At 31.2% G+C, this 26,963-nt stretch overlaps 2 protein-coding genes and 1 non-coding gene across 3 annotated transcripts; 1 reads left to right on the top strand and 2 right to left on the bottom strand.

Annotated features, from left to right (window-relative positions):
- Positions 1 to 2,510: 2,510 nt before the first annotated feature.
- Positions 2,511 to 2,698, bottom strand: LOC145606761 (U2 spliceosomal RNA). Its single transcript, XR_014105428.1, has one exon. It is a non-coding gene; the product is annotated as a U2 spliceosomal RNA (small nuclear RNA).
- An 8,838-nt stretch (positions 2,699 to 11,536) lies between these two features.
- On the top strand, positions 11,537 to 13,005 carry LOC145602389 (transcription factor MYB1R1-like). Its single transcript, XM_081658585.1, has 3 exons — positions 11,537 to 11,941; positions 12,049 to 12,257; positions 12,357 to 13,005. Exons 1-3 carry the CDS (start codon positions 11,692 to 11,694, stop codon positions 12,771 to 12,773), a joined length of 876 nt encoding a protein of 291 aa, XP_081514711.1. The 5' UTR covers positions 11,537 to 11,691; the 3' UTR covers positions 12,774 to 13,005.
- Positions 13,006 to 22,502: 9,497 nt separating this feature from the next.
- On the bottom strand, positions 22,503 to 26,343 carry LOC145589228 (serine/threonine-protein kinase AtPK1/AtPK6-like). The gene is made up of 6 exons (XM_081645774.1): positions 25,402 to 26,343; positions 24,578 to 24,660; positions 24,375 to 24,495; positions 24,087 to 24,260; positions 23,298 to 23,405; positions 22,503 to 23,202 (listed from the first exon to the last, which is right to left on the bottom strand). Exons 1-6 carry the CDS (start codon positions 26,038 to 26,040, stop codon positions 22,897 to 22,899), a joined length of 1,431 nt encoding a protein of 476 aa, XP_081501900.1. The 5' UTR covers positions 26,041 to 26,343; the 3' UTR covers positions 22,503 to 22,896.
- Positions 26,344 to 26,963: the final 620 nt, after the last annotated feature.

Genomic DNA, 26,963 nt, shown 5'->3' with positions numbered 1-26,963 from the left:
GTACATGTGAGTTTGTTGTATTCTATCTCCAACTATAGAGTAAAATTTAAAAATGAAACCACTTCGTAATTTTGTATATTTCAAAGAGTCAAACAAAGGAGAGAGGGTATTGGTATGATGAATTAATGATACATAGTTTAAGAATTTAACAATGACAATAATAATGTTAGTAGTTGGAAAATGATGATGTTAGTTAACAATGATGAAATAGAAAAACGGTGATTGCATACTTTATGATGTACGAGGTATTGTTTTATATATCTGTCAAAATTTGGATGTAATTAGCTAGATCCAAGTCAATAATCGAAAGAGTATATAGGTGCCTAGGATTATGCTTTCGATAATTGTGATTTGTGAACCATTTACGGAGTATTATTTTGAGAAATTAAATCTAACACGGAGTAAAATATTATTGGTGATAGCTCATAAAACAATGATAAACGTAGTAAAAGAGACAAAAAAAATTGTACATTATTTGTGTTGAATTTATGTGCACGACACCAAATATAATTATACATGTTTTGGATCACAAGAAATTTGGAGTGTTGTTATATATGTTTGCATATAAATAAAAATTCAAGATACACATATAAGTTATCTTTATCAAAAGTACAATTATAAAATTAAGGATGGAAAGATATCCTCTCAATCTTTTCCTTGGAAGTTGGAAGAGTGAAACATCGTCCAAAATCTTCTTAACTTAAACTAAGCTTCACAACAACTTAATTACTTAAGTAAAATTGTACTAAGTATGTATTTGAAAAAATTAAATATAGACTACATCATAATCTTAAAAAATTTTAAACACTCTATCTAATTGGATGTGTTGGAATATACTTCCTGTGTTTCTATTTATTTGACGCGTTTGATTCAGACACATATATTAAGAAGTAAAGAGAGAGTGAGAGAAAATGAAAAAGCAAGTGAGGTATCTTGTAAATGCAAGGTAAAAAATTTACCCTAAAAGTAATACGTGTCAACTAAAAAAAAAACTTCTTAAAAAGGAATACGTGTCAACTAAAAAGAAACGAAGATAGTATATATTAGTACGTGTTAACAACCATTCACCCCGCCCCCCTTTCTCCCACCTAAAAAGAGCGAGAAATTGTCCATGATGCCAATCATTTACAAAGTATAAAGTTTTAAAGGAAATTAAACTCAAAACTTAGAATCAAATTCCATATACATCAGTAACACGAAAGCTATCGCCCCTAAGCGTGCACTAGACGACCATTTGCCTCTTGTAACTCTCTATTATAAATGATAATAAAATTAAAAAAAAACCATTTGATTGGATCAATCAGCACCCATGTTTGATTAATTTTATATTAATGTTAAGTAGAAGTCATAATCCTAATCATCCATGTGTTAACTCTCGGTTTATGGGATTAATTTGGCCAATTAGAAAGCAAGTGGTACTAAACAAAAAGAACAAAATCACGAGGAGATATTCTCGGCTTTTGCTTAACTTTGTTTACTTAACCTTAATCTAGCCTTAATTCAATTCAAACTTCCAAGAAGAATAGATTTTAGTCAACTGTGAGAGAAAGATAAAGGCTACTCTATCTAATTAATGTATAACCTGGAGAATAATTAGTCATCAATAGGTGACTTTATATAATTAAGACATTATAATACTTTTATTTAATTTAAGACAGATTTCTTACACCGTACCACCCTTAAAATTTATGTTTATAATATACGTATATTTGTATTTACAACTTGCATGAAAAGATGCTTTCTATGATTATAATTATATTAATCTTAAATTACTATTATTATTTACGTGATCAAGGATGCATTTAGCTATAACTTTACAGGCTTTCATCAACTTTGATTTGGTTTATGGAATTTATATGAAGTTATTAAGTGAAAAGGTGAAAGAGATTGATTTAAAAATGATTACAATTATAATAACAAAAGGACTTTTTTGCTACTACTCTATCATGCATGTATGTGAATAAATGGCACGATTATCGAATGAAAATGAAAGAATTAAAAAAATTGTATAGAGGTAAAATATATACATAGTAATTATAGATTTCAACTCTTGGAGTATCTTCTTAGATTTTTAGTTAGAGGATATTTTTTTGTTTATAAATAGTCATATAATTAAAAAAAGGATAATGAAACAATTATAAGTAATTGATGTTAGGTTTTACTTTAGTCACCATAGTTCTTAAAACTTGAATAATCAAACTAGTTGACAGCTATATTTACTACGGAGTACTTATTATTTTAATATTGTATCACTTGTAAATTTGCATTGTAATGTGCCAATGTGGTGGTAATTGTTAATGGACCATCTCAACCAAAAGCTTAAACTAATGGTTGAGGCCCAGGAATATGTTTTATACTCTATCACTCCCCCTCACATGAAAGGCCCTTTGGGCTTGAAATGTGGATGCAACACAAGCCCACCCATACCTGGTGCGAATCAATTCCACTTTGAAGGAGGGGCGGATGAGATTCGAACCCGTGACCTTTGTGTCACGCTGGCTCCGATACCATGTTAATGGACCATCTCAACCAAAAGCTTAAACTAATGGTTGAGGCCCAGGAATATGTTTTATACTCTATCACTCCCCCTTAAAAAATAAATTTAATATCGTTGTGAGTCGTTGACTCACATATCAGATATTAAACTGATAAGAACAGATACTACACTTGATCTTAGCCAAAAGGCCGAGAAAGGTATATGTTTTATACTCTATCAGTAATTTAGTATTGATACTCAAGAAAGTGTATAAAATGATAACAAAAATAGATGGATGCAATCTTAACAAATTAAAAAAGTTGATTGTAAAATCTGATGGTTATCTAATGAAGTAGGGTTTGTTTCTAAGCTAGTTAATTAAAGTAATCCACAAATCATACAGTAGGTTATATCCATCATGTTGTTAGTTGTTACAAATTTTACAATGACAAAATTGTCCTTCTGAGAATGAAGAATATGCCTAGGTATGGGTATCATGGTATGTACTTAGTCATTCGATTCATCATATTCATCAATTTACCACGTACAATTGTTGTAAAATATATTTTCTTTTTCTTCTAAACAACAAAACATGCAATTAGGAGGCCTTTTAATTATACTTAGGGACTTAGGGTGAACAACATTTTATGGATTAGAACAAAATGATTATTACTTTTTAGTATAGCTCATTTATTTGAGAGGCTCATGATGGTTTGAAATTTGTTTGCATGGTAGCCTATACTAATTAAAAAGTATATATTTATAAGGATTAAACACTATATTACTATAATCGATCTAATTAATTGTCATCCCCTAATAATTATGTTTACATCGCTAATCTCAATGAAAAAATATTTGCAACAACAATAATAAAACTCAAAAAAAAAAAAAAAAAAAAAAAAAAAAATCCAAAAAACTTGCAAGTAATTTATTACACCTCAACCATGTGAGCAAAAGATCATGCGTTGATTTAGTTTCCTAAAATAGCATATAAATGGAAGTGAAATTAGTGGACCAATATATATAGATGGTACTCTAATTAATTAGCATGGTGGGGACAATATAATATGCAAATATGTTAGATAAGCACGATTATTCAAACACTGAGATGGATTTGGTAAACACCAAAAATATGTTATATTGACAATAATCACCCATCCCCAAAAGAAAAGGGAAAGGTAGACAAGAAGCAACTATTATGAGGCTCAAACAACCCTACCAAAAAAAACACAATTAGTGGGTCTAATCAAAGGATTATTGAATGATTATGCATATTTTAGCTTATCATCAATTTTATTTTACATAAAGGAAGTCCTCATTCTTCATCTCACATATAATATATATGATCATGATCAATGCCATATATGGTCAAAATGTGTAACACCTACTTAATATGTATCATTGGTAGGGACTTTTTAACACTTGAAACTAGGTTGATCTAGCAATACAAGGCAATTCAAAGAGGCGCCTAACGGCCTAAGGAGTAAAATAGCTCAATAAGGTTACAAGAGAATCATTTTTTATGGTTTTGACCAAGTCGCAAACTCGCAATGTAAGTAAATTGATTAACAACTTGAGCAAGAACATACACGGACGGGTAGAGGTGATAATCCTTTATCCGACCCGATAACACAACCTAAATTCGATTTATATTTACTGAGAGAATTTGACTTGATCCGAGCCTAATCAAACCAAATTCTACTTGATTCATATATCATATTTTGTACTAATACTTAACTTGTATTAAGTTAACACTATTTTAGATTTTTAGATAAATTTTTAGTACAACTCAAATCAACCTGATCTGAATCTGATCCGAATTGTCGCATGTCATCCCTATAAATGTGAACTAACTAGGTTGGATATATGAGATGATTAATTCAACTTCGTTCATACATGTAATTAACAAATACTACATATTTTATTTCATTTTTTTTAATGTTATTATGCTCTACTTTAATATCTCTTATAATAGCCAAGTTTTAATCAGTTTTTTTTTTTGGTGCACAAATCATTTTCATTATTATATTTGTGGTGCCCTTTATTCATTACAGGAGCTAGAAAAGGATCTGAAATCTGTACAGGATGTTTTCCTTCTTACCAAAGCAAAAATCTTTTCTGATCATAATATAAAAAGTCAAATAAATAGTAGTAGGTGACAAAAAAATTCTTTAATTTATTGGGCTTACATATGTAACATTATTGTTGATTATTTGATTAACAAGGTGAACTAAACATACTTTAATGACTTATTAAGTTGAGGTGTCCAATAAAAAGAAAGATTAATTAAAAAGGTGAAACTGTTGAAATATTAATCACATGTCAAATAATTTGTGAAAAAGAAATATGAAAAAGGATGATTAAAAGTAACTCCAAAAAAAATGTCACTTTCAAATAGTAAAGAATGAAAGAAGGACTAATGGTAAATTCTAACATGCAATAATGCTAGTTTTGTTGTGTAGCTCACTTAAAAAGTCAAAAGGCACAACATTTATACATACATATCACAATTCACAAATCTAAAGAGTAATAAGTTTGCTTATTGGATTGCTAAATTTGCCCATCAAAGTCATAACCATATGGAGTTTAGTTTCCACCAATGTAATACATAATTTATAACATTTTGTACTATTAGATACGATAAGATATGTTTGAAAGAAGAGTTGTTTCCTCACGACTTTACCTTTTGAATAATATGAAGTATACTCCATGAGTCTATGTATAGTTAGAATCTTTTTTTAAAAAAAAAAAAAACAAAAAAAAAAAAAAAAAAAACCTAAAGTGATACAAGTAGCTAAAATAAAAGTTTGTAGATTGAGCTTCGTATATAAATATAAAATAAAATTCAATAATTAACCAGTGCGTAGTATTGGCAATTTCATACAAGTAATATTTTATTTTTAAATTTAGACTAGTTTCCAATATTTTTACTTTAATAATTCTTTTCTCTTTTAAATTTTTAATCGATTAAAATAAGTTCTAATGAAAGTTTTTTTTTTTTTTTTTTTTTTTTTTTTTTTTTTTTTTTTTCTTTTAATAAGTATAGAGAAAGTGTTTTTCTTTTACAAATTACGGAGTAATAGATTGTGTTTTTTTTTTCATTAAAAAGTGAAAAATGTTTAGTATAGAGAGCTGCATGATTATATATTTACTTTTGAATTAATACTAAGAAATATGGAGTATTAATTACTTTAATGTATCTTTGTTTTATGATTGAATACTATATACTTTTTATATATCATAATTGATGCTAATAAAATATGACAATTTAAATATAAAAAAAAAAAAAAAACAATCTATTAGTTTGTATATAACCCACCAACCAATCAACATCAACAAGCAACCAAAATATCAAAACAACAAAACAAAACCTACACGATAGCATAATATCCATTATACTATCCATTATACGGCCTAATTCATCTCGATACACCCGGATATATAATGACATTCACAGATGATAAAATGATAATTCAATACCATCAAAAGACTATTTAATCATCAATATATATTCATGCATGTGGCATCTAGTTGTTTTAGTTACTAAAAAAGGCGCGTGAGAATACAGCATCTAACAAAAAGAAGAAAATGATAGTGGGGTCCCACAATTACCTTATCTCAGGCTTATCTTCCAACTCCAGATGCACCTCCACTATCAAAAGATGGTAATTAAGATTAGATTAGATAATAAAGTAGTACGGATCATCAAATTAATTATAACACCCCACCTTAATATAAAATTAAATAAATAAATTGGTTTATTAGCATATACGGAATAATATTAATAAATTAATAAATTATATACTCCACTTTGAGACAAAAATAGAATATGCTTTCTCTACGGTTCATATGATTTCCCTTCCTCTATATTCTAACATCAATCATCATTTTATCTTGACATAATTCTTATATTTGCACTAACAATGTGTCAAATATGAATGGTGGATTTTTTTTTTTTTTTTTTTTTTTTTTTGAGGGAAATATGAATGGTGGATGTTGAACACTATTCATGGAGTTTTTTAAATTTGTTGAAATACTATAATTATATGCTCTTCTTTTATATTTTTGACTTTGAATGATGTTTTTGTTAGCTTTGTTTTACATTTTCAATGCATTCCTTTGAGCATTTAAATATCTTATAATTCGAGTATGTAACTATCAATATGTAACATTGAGACTATTGTAATGAGTAATTAATATGATTGTGGAGTATCTATTTTTATGTATAATAAGGCACTTAATGAGTGTGATGTGCGCGCCATATTTAGCCATATTTAGAATCACTTTCATGTGCGCGCCATGTTTTGGCCTTACATCACAAATTTTGGTATTGACAGCATAATGAGAGAAAATATATATACAAATATATTTAATTGGGGTATGAATGTCCACATACTATTCTTATGAGATAAAAAAAAAAAAAAAAAAAAAAAAAAAAAAAAAAAAAAAAAGAGGTAATTATCATTTCTGAATAAATAAATAAACATTTTAGGTAGTATAATTGTTAAAACACTATTTATAAAACTTGTACATGTTAATGAGGGTACATGTGAAATTACACATTTTAAAGGATATAATTGACATCACACTATTTATAAGAGTAATCTTGTACATTTTATAAGGTAGGGATAGGAAAATCATTGAAGTTGATCAAAACTGATTAGTGCAAAAGGTTTTAATTAAAGCACTTGAAAACACGATGGGTGTATTAAAAGTTGATGCTTAATTCAATGAGGTTACACGAGAATATATATTTTGTACCATATATTAATTATTTACGTTGTAACGCAATAGTAATCTTGAAGTGTTAGAAATTATTTTAATTTAGATAAAAGTGTTGTGACTAAAAACAAGAATCACAATTCAACAAGCCACGAATGAAGTGACAATAAAATTTCAAAAATATCATTCTATGGAGTATCCTGTAGACTGTGGTTGATGTAAATGCTAGTTACGACTTACGAGTATATTATAATAGAAAATCTATAGTCAACGGGGCGCAAAGTGTCTAATGTAATAGTATGATTCAAGTTTTGCATGATGACATACTTTTTGGTGGCTCAAAATGTAGCTATAATCAATAATAGGTGTTAACAAGTTATCAGATATGAACACAAATAACATACTTCAATTCGTAATTAAGTATTAAGTATGTTCGTTATTGCATGGAGGTGCAATAGTGAGTCTTGGCCAAAATGCTAGTCAAAATGTTAGGAGGATTAAGGTTTGATCCTCAACCCTTTTGTATTGAAATAGCAATGCATAACTAATATGTCACAACTTCAATATACATGAGACACTTATGGAGTATAACCATATACTAAATATAATTCAAAGAATACCTGGAATAATAGACGTACTGTCTGGTCCAACTATGATTTTTCCCAATGATATAATAGTTAAAAAATAAAAAGTGAATAAAAAATAAAAAAGTACGCATTAGCTTATACATGTCAATTAAGCTTAATGATCTGACCTTTAATTATATTAAGCGTTAACCCTAACTTATGCATGTTCACTTATTTTATGTACAGAAATAGAGACAACTAAAACACGAGTAATCACAAGGACCACCATTTACCCCCAACTTTCCCTATTATGGGGCGGAGCCCGACTACTACTAACTAGTACTACTAAGCTCTTACTTGTCACCTTTATCACAATCTAAAAAAATCATCACCTCAAATAAACCATCATTTGTATGCAATCGCCATTTACAAAGTGACAACTCAAATCTAACACCACTCTTTCTATCCCTCAAAACTTTCAAACTTTTCCTTTTATAATTCTACTCTATCATTCTAATGTTGTTGATCTTTCAATTATTTATAACACTTACCATGGTCTCCCCAAAGTACCAACAAAATTTCCACAACACCTCTATTTTTATTTCACCTCCCTTAATCCCCCAGGCCCCACCTATACAACAAGTTAAGAAAAAATAAAAATAAAAATTTACTACGTATAGGTAGATGTTTTTGCTAGACGACCAATATTAATTCAACAAAAAGTTTAAACTACTGGTTAAAGTGCATGATCGATTTTGATTGAACTATATAATTGATTTATATACTCTATCAATTTCGTATTATTAATTTACACTCACGATGTATTTTCTAAATATTAAATTAATAGAAATATTTTATTTCATTTACTTTCTTCATTCTTTTTATATGTAATAAATTGTCATCATGTTAAAATATTCATTTCAGTTCAGTTCAGTTCAGCTCAGCTCAACTCAGTTCAGCTCAGCTCAACTCAGTTCAGCTCAGCTCAATTCAGTCAATAAGAACAGGCCCGTAATACAAGTAATAAAAGCAGAAAAAAAAAAAAACATTAGTATCATACTTGTTTAAATAGTCAATATATTATACGGAGTACTTGTTTACAAGTAAGTCATTTATTATACGGAGTACTTGTTTAAATAGTCAATATATTAATAATTAGAATAAAAAAAAAATCCTAAGCCAAAGAAAGTATAGAAAGAAAAAATGTTGGCTTAGGGAAGAAGCATAAATTTATTAAATAGAAGGTTGGAAAAAAGGGAAGTATATAAAGATGGTAGGTTCTAATAATCGAAGCCAAAATAAGGAAACAAATAATCTTACATTCTCGTGAAATATTCTCTCTCTTCATCTAAATTGATTGTGACATGATATTGACTAATTAAAAGCTTCTCACCTCTTTATCAAAACACACAAACAAACAGATTATATATAAATAAAAAAATCTTCAAGGATAAGCCGACAGTTATAAGCCACGTGTTGTACCCACACAACATCGACAAACTGATTGGCTACCCCTGCCACATGCTACCCTACTTCACATCCTCTATACCTCCATTATTTGTATCAAGATAAAATTTAATTAAAAAAATTTATTATTTTTTCCTAAGAAAATTAGATTATCGTTTTTAAATCAATGAATTTTATTTGCAGTTAGGTACGGGTGTTTGTAAAATAACAAAGTAAAAAAAAAAAAACACACACACACACACAAAAAAAAGAATGATCGGGATTTTAAGGTCTTTTGGAGGAAAAAAAAAATTGCTTTCCCATATATAATGGTTTTTTTATTTTTATGTTAAACAAAGTTTGATAATCGATTTTTATTTTAACAAAATAAAAAAAATTACAACATATGGATTAAACGATTGATTGATGTTTTTTTTAATTAATTTTATCTGATTCTAAAATGTCTTTATTTTTAAAGATCTCAGCTAATTAATATTTCATTTGTACTCTTATCAATCTTTTAAAAAATATCAATCAAGATATGTTTAATTACCAAAGCTAAGCTATACATCATTCATCATTATCAGAAAGGAAATAAAATTATTTTACGAAGTATAGTAAGATCTAGGCAATGCTAATAAAGCATTACAAACTAGGGGTGAAAGTTCGGTGTTCGGTTTGGTTTTTGGCCCAAACCGAAACCGAACCACCTTAATTCGGTTTCTTGATTTTAGAAACCACACCGCACCACTTTACTTAAGAAACCGAACCAAACCAAACCATATTTATTTCGGTTTCACAATAAAAAACCGAACCAAACCGATTTTTTTGGGACCGCTCTTTCATCCTCTTCCTTTTTACACCTTCTTTTTTGTTACAGTTAGATTGGTCAGTCTCAAGTTCGAGTTCAGGCTGGTCATTGACACCCACATTGGTTGCTATTACCCTAGGACATAAAAAACAGCAGCATAAGAAGACTAGCAGAGCAATAGCAAAGCAGTAGCAGAGCAATTGAACATGCAGTAGCAGTAGCAAACTAATTAATTCCCACAAATTAGCACAAACTAAAATTCCCACAAATTAATTCCCACAAATTCGCAATTCACAAATTAAAGCAGTAGGCAGTAGCAAATAGCAAATAAAATCGCAAACAAATCGCAGCAAATTAAAGCAGTAGCAATCGCAAATAAAATCGCAGCAATTAAAGTCGCAAATCAGGCATCAGCAGAACAAATCAACATGCAGTAGCAAATTAAAATCGCAAGTAGCAAATTAAAATCGCAAACTAGCAAATTAAAATCGCAAACTAGCAAAACAAAATCGCAGAGAGAGAGAGAAACAGAGCATACCTTAATGTAGAGAGAGAGAAGCAGGTCGGTGGTCGCCTGGTGGTCGACGGTGGTCGGAGATAGGGGTGAAAGTGAATGTGGAGAATTGGAGATAGGAGGGGACGAAACTGAGTGGAGAAAGAGACTGAGAGAAAGGCAGAGAGGAATTAGGGTTTTCATTTTTTTCTTTATATACCTAGGGTAATTACTTTTGGGCCAGGGGTTTTATATGTTGGGCTTATAATTCGGTTTGGTTCGGTTTTGTTCGGTTTTTCAATTTTTCGAACCGAAACCGAACCGAAAACCGAATTTTTTAATTTTTTGACACCGAAACCGAACCACCCTCCCAAAAAACCGAACCACATTCCTTATTCGGTTCGGTTTTTCGGTTCGGTTCGGTTTTATACCGCTTCACTTTCACCCCTATTACAAACCTTCATGGGTTCTAAACTACGCTGACTATTTACGTGTAACTCATAACCCCTACAAGTAAATATACTCGTATTTTAACGAACGCATAACTCATGATCTCTACGAGCATATCTCTACGAGTATATATACTCATACTAGACAAAAATTATATGGAATAATGTATTATAAATTAAAAGAATTAAAAAGAAAATTACTAACATAATGAATTTTTTTTTTTTAAGAAAGAAATCTAATTATTTCTAAGATAATGAAAATTTGTATAGAAAGAAATCTAAAAGTATCTCACAATGTAATATTTTTACCTAGTTTAGGAATAAAAACACTCCATTTTCTTCATAAAAATTCATGAAAAAGTATTATTTATTTATTTATATTTAAATAAGAGAGATGGGATTATGGGAAGGAAGTAATTATTTTAACATATCTGACAGCCAAGTTATCTTATCATGTATCTTCAATTCTTCGTTCCCAAGTAGAGTAATTTCTTCTTTATAAACCACTCTATCCTTTACCTTATAAAAACCCATTAATTTATCTCCAATTTATATTATCATTATTATTATTATTAAATCTTCCCTCGTACGGATTTCTCTCTCTATAGATTCCTTCAAAACCTCACCCTCCCAATACTTTCTCACTCCATTACAACCTTCCTCCATTTTCTCTCTCCTCCTCCTCTCTCATTTTCTCTCTCCTCCGAGCGACGACTTTTTCATCGGAGATGGCCAAGGAAGCGGAGACTACTGGCGGCGAGATCATGCTTTTCGGTGTTCGTGTTGTTGTTGATTCCTTGAGGAAGAGTGTTTCGTTGAATAATCTCTCTCAGTATGAACATCGCCTTGATTCTTCTTCCTCAAACGACGTCGCTGTTCCTCCTGCTACTGCTGCTGGTTATGCTTCTGCTGATGATGCAGCCGTTGTGAATAACGCTTCTGCTGGTGGTGGTGGTGTTAGCCGTGAACGGAAACGAGGTATGAGAGAGAAAATTGAAGAATGAATTGAAGTTGTTTTTGTTTTTGTTTGATTGATTTTTTTAGGTTGTTGTTGATTGAAGAATCGATTGATTTTGATTGATTAGGTGTACCATGGACGGAAGATGAACACAAGCTGTTTTTGCTTGGATTGAATAAGGTAGGTAAAGGTGATTGGCGAGGAATTTCTAGAAACTTCGTCAAAACTCGAACTCCTACGCAAGTTGCCAGTCATGCTCAGAAATACTTTCTCCGACGGAATAATCTCAATCGTCGCCGTCGTAGATCTAGCCTCTTCGATATCACCACCGATTCGGTATTATTTCTTAATTCCTTCATAATATTCATCAACATCACTTTTCATTGATTCGATTGAGGTTCTGATTTTGATTTTGAAATTTCTGGATTAAACTAGGTCACTGTAAATCAATCAAACGATAAACAAATCAAGGAAATCAACAACAATGGCGGTTCACCATCTCCACTACCATCACCACAACAGCAACAATCATCGAATTCAGAGATCTCGACTGTGAGATTTTCATCTCCAGGAGCTCCGATCTATCCATTAACGACGTCGTTTAGTCATCTACCACCTCCTCCTCCTACTCAAGTAACTGATCATGAAATGAAAGTTGTTATGTCAACGAACAGCAGCACTACAAGCAGCAAATCAATGGTGGATTTCGATCTGAACCAGAACGATTCATCGTCATTATCACTGTCACTTTCTCTCTCCATGACTTCATCGGATCTCGCGAATTCGAGGTACCCTGCGTTTCAAGTTATGCAAGGGTTCAAAAATGGCGATAGTAGTATCAGGGTGGCTTAAATGGGGATTATTGGATTTGATTATCATTAATTAATCAATGTAATAATCTGAAAAATATTTTCAGTTTCAAAAAAAATTGAAGAAAAAAAAAAGGTATTATTAGGATTTTGGATGGATAAGTTTTTTATTGTTATTATCATAATGATGATGAGTAATTAATTATGATTAAGCTAATTAAGGGGATGTAGTTCTAATTCTGATATTGAAACTCACTTTATATTTTTAATTTTTATATTTGTATTTATATTTTTGTTTCGTTATTTTTTTTGTTATTTTGTTGTCTTTGGTGGTTAATGTACAGACTGTAAGGATGTGATGTGCCTTGGTTTTTTGACAAATCCTTTTTGTTTTGTTTGCTGGCAAATGGATGGATGGATTTTTTTTTTTTCAAGGATAAATACACTAACTATTTGGAACTATTCTTATATTGTTATAATGTTATCTATCATCTCGTATTATTATTACTCCCTGTTAATATTTTATCCCCTTTTTGTGATTAATTATCGATTCATTTTCAAAATAATATTGACAAAATTATTTATGGAGTATTATTATTAGGAATCTTGAAAGAGATCCAATTCCATTGCAAATGGAATCTAATACTTTAACGGTGAATATAAACTCATAAATATTAAAAGTAATCATTTCTTTATGATATTATAATATAAAAGTATATGTGTTTGCCATGTACAAGATTTCAATTATCATGATACTTTTGGATATCTTGTGATCGATCATTTATTATTCTTTAGATTTGTTTTTACAAAATCATCAATATATTTCTTGAAACGATTATTTCTTCTAATTTAAGACACACCTTAAGATCGAAGAGTATAATGTAGGGTGAATTATGAAAATTACGCAAGGGTTAGGGACACTCCTTGACTTTAATTTTCATACCAATGACCAGTTTATATTTACTGATTTGAATTAAATTGAAATTAAGCTGAATTGAATAGGCCTTAACTATAATTATAAATATATGAAGTATGATTACAAATATATGAAGTACATTTTATTTTTTTATTTTATTTTTTTTACGGGGAAGTACATTATGTTGATAAGCTATCAATTTATAAACTTTTACAACTTGTCTTAAGAATTATTTGCGTTCATTAGATGATAAATTCATACAAATTTTTATTTGAATTAGTTATGATAATTAATTATTGATGAGAGTTTATATGAAGTACCATTTAACCATAAAATTTATTTTCCTATATTCTACAAATTTTATTCTTGTCATTTTTCATTGTGAGTATAATATTATTTTTAAAATGAAAAATACGAGTTTTATAGTCAATAATTACCTACAAATTGTACTCCTTATCACAAATTTACCGAAAATACAGAGCAATTGAATTCTGACATAGAGATAGTATTATGAAACCAACAAATAGAGTAGGTCCACATGTTATCCAATGCATCTTGGTTGGGGCCTATCCAAAGCATTGATTGGATATGAAAATAATGTTGGCCTATTTCTATTGCAACTACATTTATAGGTCAATGCCTGTGAATATAGTGGAGTTTTTTCTAGCCTTGAACAACTCACTAATAACTTCAGCTGCTCCATGGTTGAATTTTTTAAATTAATTAATTTATTTGTGTTAGAATAAAGTTTGTCATTTTAAAGTGATTTTCCAAAGTATAACAATAATCTAGCTTAATATTGCTCCTTAGTTGAATATATGATGCACATATGAACGTATGTAGGATTGTAGAGTACTTGTTAGTTAATTTAATTCCTATTAAATTTTACTTAATAATCATGTTTTGTATATATATTCGATAGTTTAATTTGTTATTATCAAACTTCACAAATTAACCTACGAATACTCGATAATTAATTGACCGATCACACCCTTATCGATCATATGAAGGCATGAAGCCATCTTGCCAATCTAGCTACATACCATTCTAAACTCTTATTTCTCATTTTATTGTATGAACACGTACATTATTGACACTTGGGAAAAAGCACATTATTGTTCCACTATAATCTTGTGTATGAAGTTGATTGCTCAAGTCTTAGACTCCATAAATCAATCGCTTCTCCACTAAGTAATATCATGATAGCTCGCCCACCACATTTTATTTCTATATACATATAATAATGTAATTAAAAAGGCTCTTTCCAATCTTTAATTTGCTAGAAGACTTTTTCTGTCTTTAATAATTTATTTTCATTGGTCGAAATATCAAATGTATATACATAGTTCAATCTCATTGGCATTCTCTTACTGAATATAATGATAAATGATGTTAGCATCTTTTCTGCATCAAAATAATTATTGTGTGTATATATATATATTGTCCATTCAAATGTGGTAGCTTAAAGGATTTATTTAATATTTTTATTAAAATAGTTTATCTTATAATGTGTGTCAATTATTTTGTTTCGAGAAAAGGAATGAAAGAAGCACCAAAGTTAAGAGTAGTTTTTTCTCAAACAAAACAAGAAACTTTTCGATCTATTTAGTAAAAAGATCGAGTTTGCTTTTGGTACATTTGAGCGTAATGGGCTACAGCTACAACATAGCATGTTACACGATATTTTACAGTGTAATACATATATATGTATTTTTACACGATATTTTATAGTATAATACACATACATGTATTTTTTATACTGACATTATAAAAGTTTGAATAAATCATATTTTGCCATACTTTGTGCCTTAAAAAAAAAAAAGAAAAACATATCATCATCTTTTATGCTCACTTTAACGAAACATTTTTTATTAATAAAAAGTGATCCTCCATTCCTATTCCTATCTAAACACAACCATTGTTGGAACAAAGCATCCGCATTATATTGTTGGGATACAAGTGGTAGTATGGTACTATACTACTATACTTGCATCGACAATGCCCAATCACTTTTCCAACTTTTGATGTACAATATTATTTACAACAAAACATTACTATCCCAACTTGAAATAACACCTTTTAATTCTCCTCTTATAAATTATCTTCCTTATTCTATGACGACTAACATTATTTTTTGGCCAGAGGCTATATATTATATGAGAGAGTATTGTGTGAGTTCGGATTTATAATATGACGGATTTTAGTTATTGTACATTTTATACAAAGTATAAGTTTTTAAACATCTTAAATTTTGAGATTTTATAATTCATCTGTACGCTTTTTTAGTTGACATGTTTTGACACAATTATTAATCATTGAAATAGCTACGTTGGCAAACATCGAAAATGAAATATGTTAGCCACAAAAATTGAGGAAGTACAAATTTTTAAACATATTAGTTTTTGAATTTTTAGTATTAAGTCGTGGATGGACCTACGGTGAAATAGACTCACCTAATACCCTTTTAAAATTGTATTTAACTTGATGTTGGTAAGCCTTTAAGTAATTTCTTAAGAATAGGAGTTTTTGAATAGAGAGTCATCTATCTTGGAAGACTAATGAATTGGTTCTGTTCCATACAAATACTCTGTATATACGAGGAAATGAAGTTTAGAAAAATTACTTCAACGTTTATTTATGCATGCATACCTTAAAAATAGTTGACTTAATAGGAGTCCATATTTCCGTGCACATGAATTGAATGACCAAAAAAAATGCCAATAAAAGATCACAATTAATTCGAAGTAGTCAATAGAACCAATCAAGAAATTCCATGTAAATAACGAACTTGAATAGTCTTACTACGAGTCAAAATATTCTCTCTTACTTGCTATTAGTGTAAACTTTGAAGAATTAGTAGAACATTTATGCACCATTTTGAAATATCAATGTTAAAAGTCTAAAAGAACGTATTGTATTATAAAAATCTCTCTAACTATAAGCACAAATATTTCTCTAATTTTAATCAATTAAACCAGTTAGCTTTTATGGTGTTAAGCCTTGTTTGATTCACCTTATTTTTACTTATCTGATCTGGTCTGATTTGGTCTTATCTAATCTGGTATGGTTGTTTGATTACTCCTATTCGAACCAGCTATAATACAAGCAATGTATACGATTGAGAAGTTTTTAGATGAAGCAAGACTAACAATAGAATAACTTGAATGTAGACCAATATGACCACAAAAAGTCAATAAGATAAGCGCAGAAAAACTTAGAAGCAATTAGTGAAACGTGTCAAATAGAAACCGTAAAGTCCATATCCCTAAGTAAAAAAGTCACGTGTCAAATGACAAACAGAATACCTTAAAAACTCATCTCCCAATTAAACTTGCACTAGACAAGAATCCTCAACTTTAGCTTTTCACAATCTTCCACAACTTCTAGGAGGATAGTCTACAAATTGTAATTTTGTAATACTACTCCGTATTTTGTTACAAGGGTATTTCTTATTCAATTTTTTGGGGTTTTGTGATTAAATTAATGTATATTCTTATACTAATGTAAATCCTAATCATAGTTTTGGACCTTAGTGATCTAGCCAACATTTTTTATATAATTTTGGAGTAACGGGTATAGATTGTCCTTGTTTGTTTGAATATACAAATTAATAAAATATAAAAATTAATTTTTAATTGAAATTACTTATTAAAAATAAATTTAAAAACAAATAATATCAGCCATCTATTTAAAAAAATTATGGTATAGATTGTCCTTGGGGCTACATATAAGCATTAAAAATACTCTTGAAAACTGTTTAAATTTAGAAAATCATGACAAAATCACACTAATTACACTGATCTATGCGTGTTTTTGTCATGAATTCCTAATTTATACAATTTTCAAGAGTGTTTTTAATGCTTATATATAGCCCTAAAGGCTATGTATAGCATTACCCTAAAAAAAATCTAAAAACAAATAATCTCACCTATCTATTTTAACTATTTTAAAAAATTATGGTAGTCAAAAGTCATAAAACTACGTTAAACGTTTCAAGTTAAATTATTATAGAAGCATATGCACGTACGTTACATATTGGCAACAACCTTCATTAAACATTTATCTAACAAATGGCGACCCTTAATCTTTTGTAGAAAACATGCTTAAACTAATACTACAAAGTTACAAAGCTGTGTTATTATATAATTGGACCCAAAAAAAAAAAAAAAAAAAAAAAAAAAAAAAGATTTGTAGGCCATCTTACAAGACTTGGATTGAATTTCAATTGAGATATTCTATAAGCATCCAGAATTTTGTCAAGAAAATAAGTTATAAAATTGTATTATCACTAAAATTAAGTAATAAAAATGTGATAGTGATATTAGAAAAGGGTCAAAGACATGTGCTTATTAAAGCTTTCGGTGAGAGGTCTTTTTAGAGTCCGACATAATTGATAAAGTAAATAGCGACAGTTTATTATTACAAGTAATAGATTTTGGTACAATCCCACCCTCTAATATCTTCAACTAATATCCAGGTTCTTGTATGGTTGAGATACTTCAGTTTATATCTTCCTCAAATTTATGATATGTTGTTTATTTTGGGACAAATTTTATAGTATGACCACGTTACGTATACTATTCCATTGATCTTGACGTAATGATGACCACCTTCTTGAGCCCTTTGGCCCGATGTATGTCAATCACAAATTTGTGGGGGTGTAAGGGTGTAACGCGTAAGCACCTACCTATTTCGGGTTGTTAGAGACCTGGGGTTAGTGGTGTATTGCCTCGATGACATATACGATGATGAACTTCAATCTTTGTAACACTAGAGCTGAGATGGCATGCTAAACCACTCGACGAGTGTCATTTCTTGTTTGTATACTATCTCTGTTTCTTATTATGTGCAACAGAGGAATATTTTATGTCTTACAAATAATACTCCTTTGTTGCACATAATAAGAAACGGAGGTAGTATTTCGATTACATACCTCATACCTAGTATGTGTCCGTCTTTGTGTTGATAAATTTAACACAAAAGAAAAATCCGGAAGCCTGCTGCATTTTATGAGTATACTGAGTTGCTGTCACCTAAAGTCCTAAACAACTTGGCAAAGCTAAAAATTTTGCCTTGTTGCTTCACTGACAAATATTGCTGTTATCTGATATGAATGTTCTAAGCTAGCCCTTTTTAATGTGATTAGCCCTAACATTTTGCAAGATATGCTACACGATCAACACTCCCTTAGCCTCTAAAAAGAGTTCTCTCCTTGGGCGATAATATGTTATTCGAATAGTTCCTAATTCATTACACTGCGATCATCTGCTGCAATACAATAGATAAGTAAGACACTCATGTAGTTAGGCAGTTCATTACCAGACCATAGACAGTATTGTGTGAAGATCAGAAATGTACCTAGTTTAAAGAAAGCAAATTAATGAGCTCAGATGAAAAACATTGCTAAAAGCCTAAAGCCAAGAGTAATGTGTAATACAACAGAGTATAAGAATTCTTTCTATTCTTGCAAGACCATCAGATTTCTGAAGATAGTGTGTGAAGCAACTGTGTTTTTACTTTGGCCGAAAGCTGCTTTAAAAAGAAATGTAAAAGCAGAAACGATTGTTGATTCTTTGATTAGAACTTTTATTGAATGAGTTACTGTTGTTCATACTCTAGACTCCGACTTCTCATTCGTGGAAAGGGCAGACTCGTGGAGCTGGAGATACAGCATGTCAAGAGTACTATGCGAAATGACTGAAATCTAATACTAGTATAAAAAGGCTCAAGGCGCACCATGGCCATAGAGATTTCCCTATACCTTATGTCCGGACTTATTGAAGAGAGGTGCATTGATAACAAGTGAAAAAGAATTCTGTAAAAATTAGTTGGGCTTATTGAAGTGAAGTGCACTTGATAAGTATAAAGTTAAGGAAAATATTTCTGGGCTTTTAAAGCTATGCAGAAATCATAAATGAGAGTTGTTTGTTTGGAGGCCTAATCAACAATGCTATTGTTATGAAATCCAACCTTAGGAAAGGCAGAATCCAAATCAGGTTGGATTTTACTTCTAGGAATTGCAAGGCTCACAAGTGTTGTGTGGAGGTTGAGTCATCTAGGGATTAGTTCAATTGCCATTACAATCACTCCCCTGCAGGAATGGGTTATTGATACCCTGAATAAAATTTTCCGAAATCGAATGAGGACCAATTGAGAGGAAAGTACTTCAAGGCAACCTCGTAATACTGTGGGGCATTTTGTTCCAAATGAAATTTTCTTCAGGCAAGATATGGTGTGCACAACTGGCACAGTCAAGACCTACCGAAGAGTGAAATTCAGTCTATGGGTAAGACACGGTTATGTTGCAACAAAGGCGAGGGATTCTAATCAGTCTTTTTCGAGCAGGTTGAAGGACGTCGGTCCACTTTTTGTGGCTGGCATCAGAAGATGCATCAATGAAACAGAGTAAGGTAGAATCTCATTCTAGAGTGGAATCCCAGTTTGTGGCAACTTTGCCTTAGACAGGAACTGAATTAGCAGATACAGATGGGTTAGCAGTAAGGCCAGCAACTTATCAGATTGCAAAGGAGTGGCCCAAGCAACAAACTAAGATTATTTCCAACTTGAATACTGAGAATTTATCATAGCATATCTTAGTGGTAACGCTAGGAAATAATGGCAATTTAATTCGCGACTGACAAAAAAAAGTCTGACAGTATACTTGGTATTCAGTAACCATTTCTTAAGAGAAAGAGTTTCAGGAAGCTAAGCAATCTCCTGAAGAACCAAATCTGATATAGTATTACTAAAAAAATAAGCAGCTTAACAACAGCAGGACATAAAACTTTGATGCAAATGCTCTGGCATACCAAATTCGTCATTACAGGCAAATCCTCCATAAAAATTTTCTCACGAATCCAGTCCAAATTAGCTAATAGCCTAATACTACTATTAATGCAAACCTAGACTCATAACATACTGCAGAAGGAGCTGAACTAATTTAATCGATTCAAGAAATCCACTCTTGTCCATTCCCATTCGGCCATTCCAACCACAGTTTATACAACCAGCAAGATAATCAACAACCCAACAAGTCCAAAGACTCCAATCGCACTCAGAAACATCATCAATTAATCCAAAGACTCCGAATGCATTCGCATCCCAAACTTTTCCAGCACACAGCCACACAAATCGAGAAATAGTCTCTAATCCCCATTCACAAGAGGGACTATATACTTGTATATAGACATAAAGCTGAATAAAATTCAGCAATACTACATTTCTCCTTTTCCAAATTCTTTCTTCTCCTCTAAAAAGCAATGTAATCAAAATCGAAAGAGTCCCATCTTAGCTTAAACATAATAATAATCAAAACAAACCCCAAATTTACACATACTGCAATATACTATCAAGCAAACCAACAAATTTAAACATCAATATAAGATTAAAGCAAAACCAATCCAATTTATCAGTAAATCAAGCTCCAATCAACATTTATAGATTAATAATACTGTATTATATGCACCAATGACAAAACAGTGCAAAATCTTCCATGATCAAATTCAACAACAATAACAACAAAATTTTCGAACAATATATCAAAAATTAGTGTAAATAAAAAGTAAAAACTAGCTCAAGCGACGCTGATTGGCTGCGATTTAGGAGGCTGAAAATTGGAGTTATTCTTATTACCAGCAAAATCTTCGAGATTATAAATAACAGTGATGTAAAGAGAACAACTTGGGCAACGAGCAATTTCTTCACCAAGACGAAGATCATCCTTTGTGATTTGGAAAAGATCGCCGCATGGACATGGGTAAGTGTACGACTGAAGTTCTTCGTTCCATTCCATGTCTTCAATCTCTACATCATCGTACGACATCTTTTTTTGATTTTTTTTTTTTCCTAATCTGTTTTTCTCTCTTCCTAGATGAATTGAAGTTGTATTAGATTGAGGGGTTTAGGTGATTTGTTTGATTTTTGAATTTCCCCAATTTGATTGAGTTTGCGTGGAGTTGCAGAATTAGGGTTCTTGGGAGGAAGGTTTTGGGGTTTTATTTGGAGGGTGATGAGGAAGTTGGCGGCTGGAGTCGGTTTATATATTGTCCTTTTTTGGTATCCAACTTAGAACTTCTTATTTAACAAAAAATATGAGTATTTAAATTATCTATTTTCACGGCTAACAATTTGCTGCTATATTTTGCCGAACAAGCCCGAAGTAATTGCAACTTGCTAATCAAATTATTTATTATATATATATATTTTTTTGGTGTTTAGAGAGCCACAAGGGCGGGGGTGAGAATCGATCCCAAGATCTCTTGGTACTGGGAGGGAAGCTCTAACCACTTGAGCTATCCCTCACTCTCAAGTTATTCATTATATTGATATTACGCCCATCAACATTTCACGTAATAGCATTAGATTTGAACGATAAAGTAAGTTAAAGTTAGGCCTGTTCATTTCACCCTAAAAAAAAAATTATACTATTAGGTAAAAAAAAAAAAAAAAAAAAAAAAAAAGAATTTCAATTAAATAAAAATAAGTTTTTTTTTAGGGCATCAATAAAAATAAGTTCAATTAAGTAAAATTCAATTATTTTAAAAAAGAATTATAATAAAAAAAATCAGTAAAAATAATTTCAGCTCAGTAAAATTAATTTAAGTTGAGTAAAAATAATTTAAGTTCAGCAAATATAATTTTGTTTCGTTAAAAATAATTTCAATTCAGCAAAAATAAAGTGAAGTGAATAGGACCTTAGAAGATATTTTAAATTTATCTCATCTGAATTAATTAAAAAGTAACTTAGCATATAAAAATTCCATACTAGAACATTCAGTATTAAAATAATACTCATCTGTATAATTAGTTAATTACACAAACATAGCAATGATGAGAACTTTTTACCAAAAAAAAAAAAAAAAAAAAAAAAAAAGAGAGAGAGAAATTAAAAAAATTCTGTGAATCTCTTGAAAGCAGTCTTGTTTAGTAATCAAATGGTTAGAGATGAAATATACATGCATATTAACACTCCTTACCCCTTCGCTAATGACAGGATACAAGCCTCCAAAATTTGTACCCAATAATGACAATTAACAATCTGTTTCACCTTCTTTAGTTCTTTGTCGACAGTTAGACCATAATCACCATCTAAATCATTTATAGTACATTTCACATACGAGTATTACAAAATCTGTATTTTGTTTAGTGTAAGATGTCACTTTGAACTACCAACTACGTGAAAATCTCTTCTTTGTTCTGATGTGAGAGGCCTATATGTTTGTCTCGCAATTTCCCACCTAAGGTATCATGTTCATTCACATTCAGAGCTGCATCTTTCAGATGAAAGCCATGGGTTGGGAGCAACATACGTATAACCTGCAAAGTGTTCATTGCCAGTGGGTGTAGAGGCTGGTGAGTCATCTGCTGGCATTGTTGTCCAGCATTTGTCAAAGTTAGCAGTGCATTCCTTCCCATTCACATCTGGTTTGAACTTGGGCTTCAACTCCTTTGCCTCCAGTTTCTTCCAATTGATAGGACGAAACCATCTATGGCTCTTAACTTCATCTGATCCTGCAGGCCCGCTACCAAGCCTCTTGGAAGGATCCTTTTGCAACAACTGCATAAATTTATAGTTTTATACATTAAGGTGAAACTTGAGATAGTAGATAGGGAGAATCAGCAAAGAAAATGACACTTGAAAGTTACACTTACTCCTCTAAGCAAAGAATGTGCTTCAGTGGATACCATTGATGGAAGCTTCACTTTGTCATTGATGATTTTCTGTTGGAGCTTCTGTCTGTTGGCATGTGCAAATGGTGGCTGCAGATATTAAAGAAAAGGGGTAATTTAGACACCTTAATAGAATGAAGCTAATTACCTATCCAGGCTATGATGCATTTTTAAGTCATGCAATCTAAATTCTGATATCTAACAAAATTCATTGTAATCAGGAATAGCTGCAATTTGCAACTCTACTAGTCTACTACTGTTATACCTTTGATAAAAAAAACGATCACAGAGCTGAGGTGCTACAGTCACAGCACACACCAAGATTTACATTAAGAAACTTACATTTTAGTCTAAAACACCATCACATTCTAATGTTATACCACTAAATATTACTGTCAATATGCATCCTATCCTGAGCCATATGTCAATCAACTACGAAGTATAATCTACATTAAGAAGATAAGAAACATGCTTTCCATCTTTAAAGGAGCATGTGTGAAAAGAAACACAAGGATGTCAACTCCATTAATTCAGATCTAGTAAACGGCAAACATTGCATGATTTACAATCTCTTGTTGTCATCTACAATCTCTTGCCAACATCTTTAATATTTAGGCTATTAATTAATACCACCAGTCCAAACCAAAATAAATTAAAGGAAATTAAAATAAATAAAAAAGAAATTCATGAATATATAAGTTCGTCTCTTGTGATGATGATTTCATATGTCTAGAGTTCTTGAAATAATAAAACTAGAAACTTTAACTCTACCTTTCCACTTAGCATTTCATATAACAGGATTCCAATACTCCACCAATCAGCATTCTTGTTATGACCTTTAGCTTGTATGATTTCTGGAGCCATATATTCCATGGTTCCACACATTGAATTCGTTCTGCTTGTTTCATCAATTTCTTTTGCAAGTCCAAAATCAGTTAGAACAATCTGCACACAAATTACATTTAGCAAGAAGGCACTATGACCAAACAAAAACAAAAAAGAAAAGGGAAAAGTACCAAAAAGAAATGCATGCAATATTTTACGAAGCATCCTACTTACATGCCCATCAGCGTCCATGAGAATATTTTCAGGTTTGAGATCTCGATGCACAATCCCATTCTTGTGAAGATGCGATACAGCAGATACAATTTCAGCAGTGTAAAGTCTTGCCTGGTCCTCACTACTCGAAAACATATTTCAAAGCTAGAATTAAATCAGTTGAACATGCAGTTTGGTTTATTTAAGCTCCAAAAATAGCATACCTGAAAATCCCCTGTCTGTAGAGATGAAAGAACAGATGTCCTCCATTCAAAAAATCCAAAATCAGATAAAGCTTTGACTTCGTCTGCAAAACCATATGAGAGCATAAATGAATTAAAGCATACTAAAACAGATAAATCAAGTGGCTAATAGGAACATCCTGTTAGCAGAACAATCTCAGTTCTATCAATACTAAGCTCATCATATTATTTGAAAGTTTAAACCCTAAATCTCTAACACAGACAGTCACCTATGACATCCTAAATCACATATAGAATTAGTTATCCCAGGCATCTTGAAATTGCAGTAATCACTCCTGCCACAAAAAATCGACTAGCCACTTTCCCGGCAGCACCTCCACACCAACTGGCCAAAACAACACTTACAAGTTACAAATTCGAGCAACATAATATAAGATCATAAAGTCTCAAAGACATAATGAAGGACTAAACTTTTAAGATGAATGCCTAATGCCATAATTCCCAGCTTAAATTGTATTAAAATTAGCATGATTAAGTATCCACCACCAATAGGTCAGTTCAAGAAGACATATCAATAGTGGCACAAACAAATTAGATCTAAATTCAATACAATGTTGCAAAACACTAATTGAAGTAGCAATTCCAAAATAACAATAGCAGGTAACTACATGCACACAATTTATAAAGAAATACAACAACCAACTACTATCTTCGAGTCACGGATTGGAGTTAAATTGTCGCATAACTAGTTCAAATTACAATATCGAGTAACAATCACAATTCTAGTTCCCTATCATCATGCCCAAAAAACATGAATTTAAAAGAGAGGGAAGAAAAGAAGGTACCTGAAAAGAGTACCTAAGCTGAACAATAAAAGGGTGAACAACTTTGGTAAGAATATCCCTCTCAGCAATCATATAATCAACATGATTCTTCTTTATAATGTTATCTTTTCTCATAACTTTCATAGCCATAATTCCATCACCACCATCATCACAATCCCCTTTCTTCCTAACCTGAAAAACCTTCCCAAAAGCCCCTTTCCCAACAAGTCTCAAAATCTCAAAATCTTCAGGACCCACCTTAGGAACCATCCCATTTTCTCTCTCCTCCTCAATGCACACCAACTGTTCGATAAAAGTCCCATCTTTCTCATCCCTCTTCACCTCGATTTCATCGTCATCATCTGTGATCTGGGATATGATTTCTTCAGGAGTTTTCTGAAATGGGTGGAAATTAGGGGGAGTATATCGAGGTGAGGGACCCAGAAAAGAGTGAGTACGGTAGTGAATCACTGGTGGGTCCCTCGGATATGTAGGTTGGGAAGAAGAAGAAGATGAAGATTGAGATGGGGTTGGCCCAAAAACATCGGAGAAATCGAAATCTTCAGTGGGAGGTGAAGAAGAAGATGATGGGATTGAAAGGGTTAGTTTTGATGCAAGGATTTTGTGCAGAGATTTGGTGTGTTGTGAGGTAGAAACCATTTTATTGAGCAATTAAATTGGGGGAATTCGATGAAATTGTGGGTTTAGACAAGAAATTGAATTCTGGGTAAAGTGAGTGATCCCAGGTAACATGTTACAGAGAGAGGGGAAGTGGAAGAACCGAAGAAGAAGAAGAAGAAGACAAGCCGCAAAAGATACAGTAACAAATCTAAGAATATAGTACAATTCCTACCGATTATTGTGAGTCGGGGTATTGTTTGGTGATAGAGAGTGAAAGAGGGAAGTGAGTGTGCGAAACCAAAAAGTATTTCAGATGGTATATTCCAAATTAGAGCCTAATCTAATTGCCGTTTCATATAAGAATTTGCGTATTTAAATTATATGAGTACTCATATTTCCTTTGATTTTGATTTATTCTAAAAGTACTTTTTAGGGTTGTATAAAAAAATATTGAATAATTTGTTTAATCTAGTAGCAAGTAATGTACCTTAACGTTGAATTAAGAAGTTCAATCTCTACTAGTGATTCTAATAGCAAGTAATGTACCTTAGCGTTGAATTAAGAGGTTCAATCTCTACTAGTGACTCGTAAGTCAAGTTAAGCTCATCCATATGGAGTTTTGAGTCTTGTAGAAAAAAAGTCCCTATTGTTGTACAAACAATAAAAGGTTTTTATTTTTTAATTAATTAAGTTTTGTTAAAGGATTTATATTAGAATGTTGAAAACAATTCCCCTAAAAAATGGTTAATTCATGTGATCGCATTAGTTACAAAGTATGGCAAGTATACCTTTTGAATTGAATTTGGGTCGAATTAAATCGATTAAAATATATTCGGATAAAGAATTTTCAGATTACTTAAGGTTCAGGTTAATTCTTGGCATGTTAGGCCATATCCAATCATGTTGCCCCAAGGTTTAATGTTTTATCATAGTAAGTTAATCAAATACTGCTTATCTTAAAA

The sequence above is a fragment of the Chenopodium album genome, chromosome 2 (genome assembly GCF_948465745.1).
Source record: "Chenopodium album chromosome 2, dcCheAlbu1.1, whole genome shotgun sequence".
Classification (NCBI taxonomy): domain Eukaryota; kingdom Viridiplantae; phylum Streptophyta; class Magnoliopsida; order Caryophyllales; family Amaranthaceae; genus Chenopodium; species Chenopodium album.
The sequence above is the reverse complement of the archived record's forward strand: the minus strand, read 5'-3'. Positions and strand labels throughout refer to the sequence as shown.

Excerpts from the sequence above, each read along its gene's own strand:
- LOC145602389 (XM_081658585.1), top strand. The coding sequence starts at position 11,692 with ATGGCCAAGGAAGCGGAGACTACTGGCGGCGAGATCATGCTTTTCGGT. Across the intron at positions 11,942-12,048 it reads TAGCCGTGAACGGAAACGAG|GTGTACCATGGACGGAAGAT; the intron begins GTATGAGAGAGA and ends TTGATTGATTAG. Across the intron at positions 12,258-12,356 it reads TCGATATCACCACCGATTCG|GTCACTGTAAATCAATCAAA; the intron begins GTATTATTTCTT and ends GGATTAAACTAG.
- LOC145589228 (XM_081645774.1), bottom strand. The coding sequence starts at position 26,040 with ATGGTTTCTACCTCACAACACACCAAATCTCTGCACAAAATCCTTGCA. Across the intron at positions 24,261-24,374 it reads TCATGGACGCTGATGGGCAT|ATTGTTCTAACTGATTTTGG; the intron begins GTAAGTAGGATG and ends ATTTGTGTGCAG. Across the intron at positions 23,203-23,297 it reads CACATTCTTTGCTTAGAGGA|TTGTTGCAAAAGGATCCTTC; the intron begins GTAAGTGTAACT and ends AAATTTATGCAG.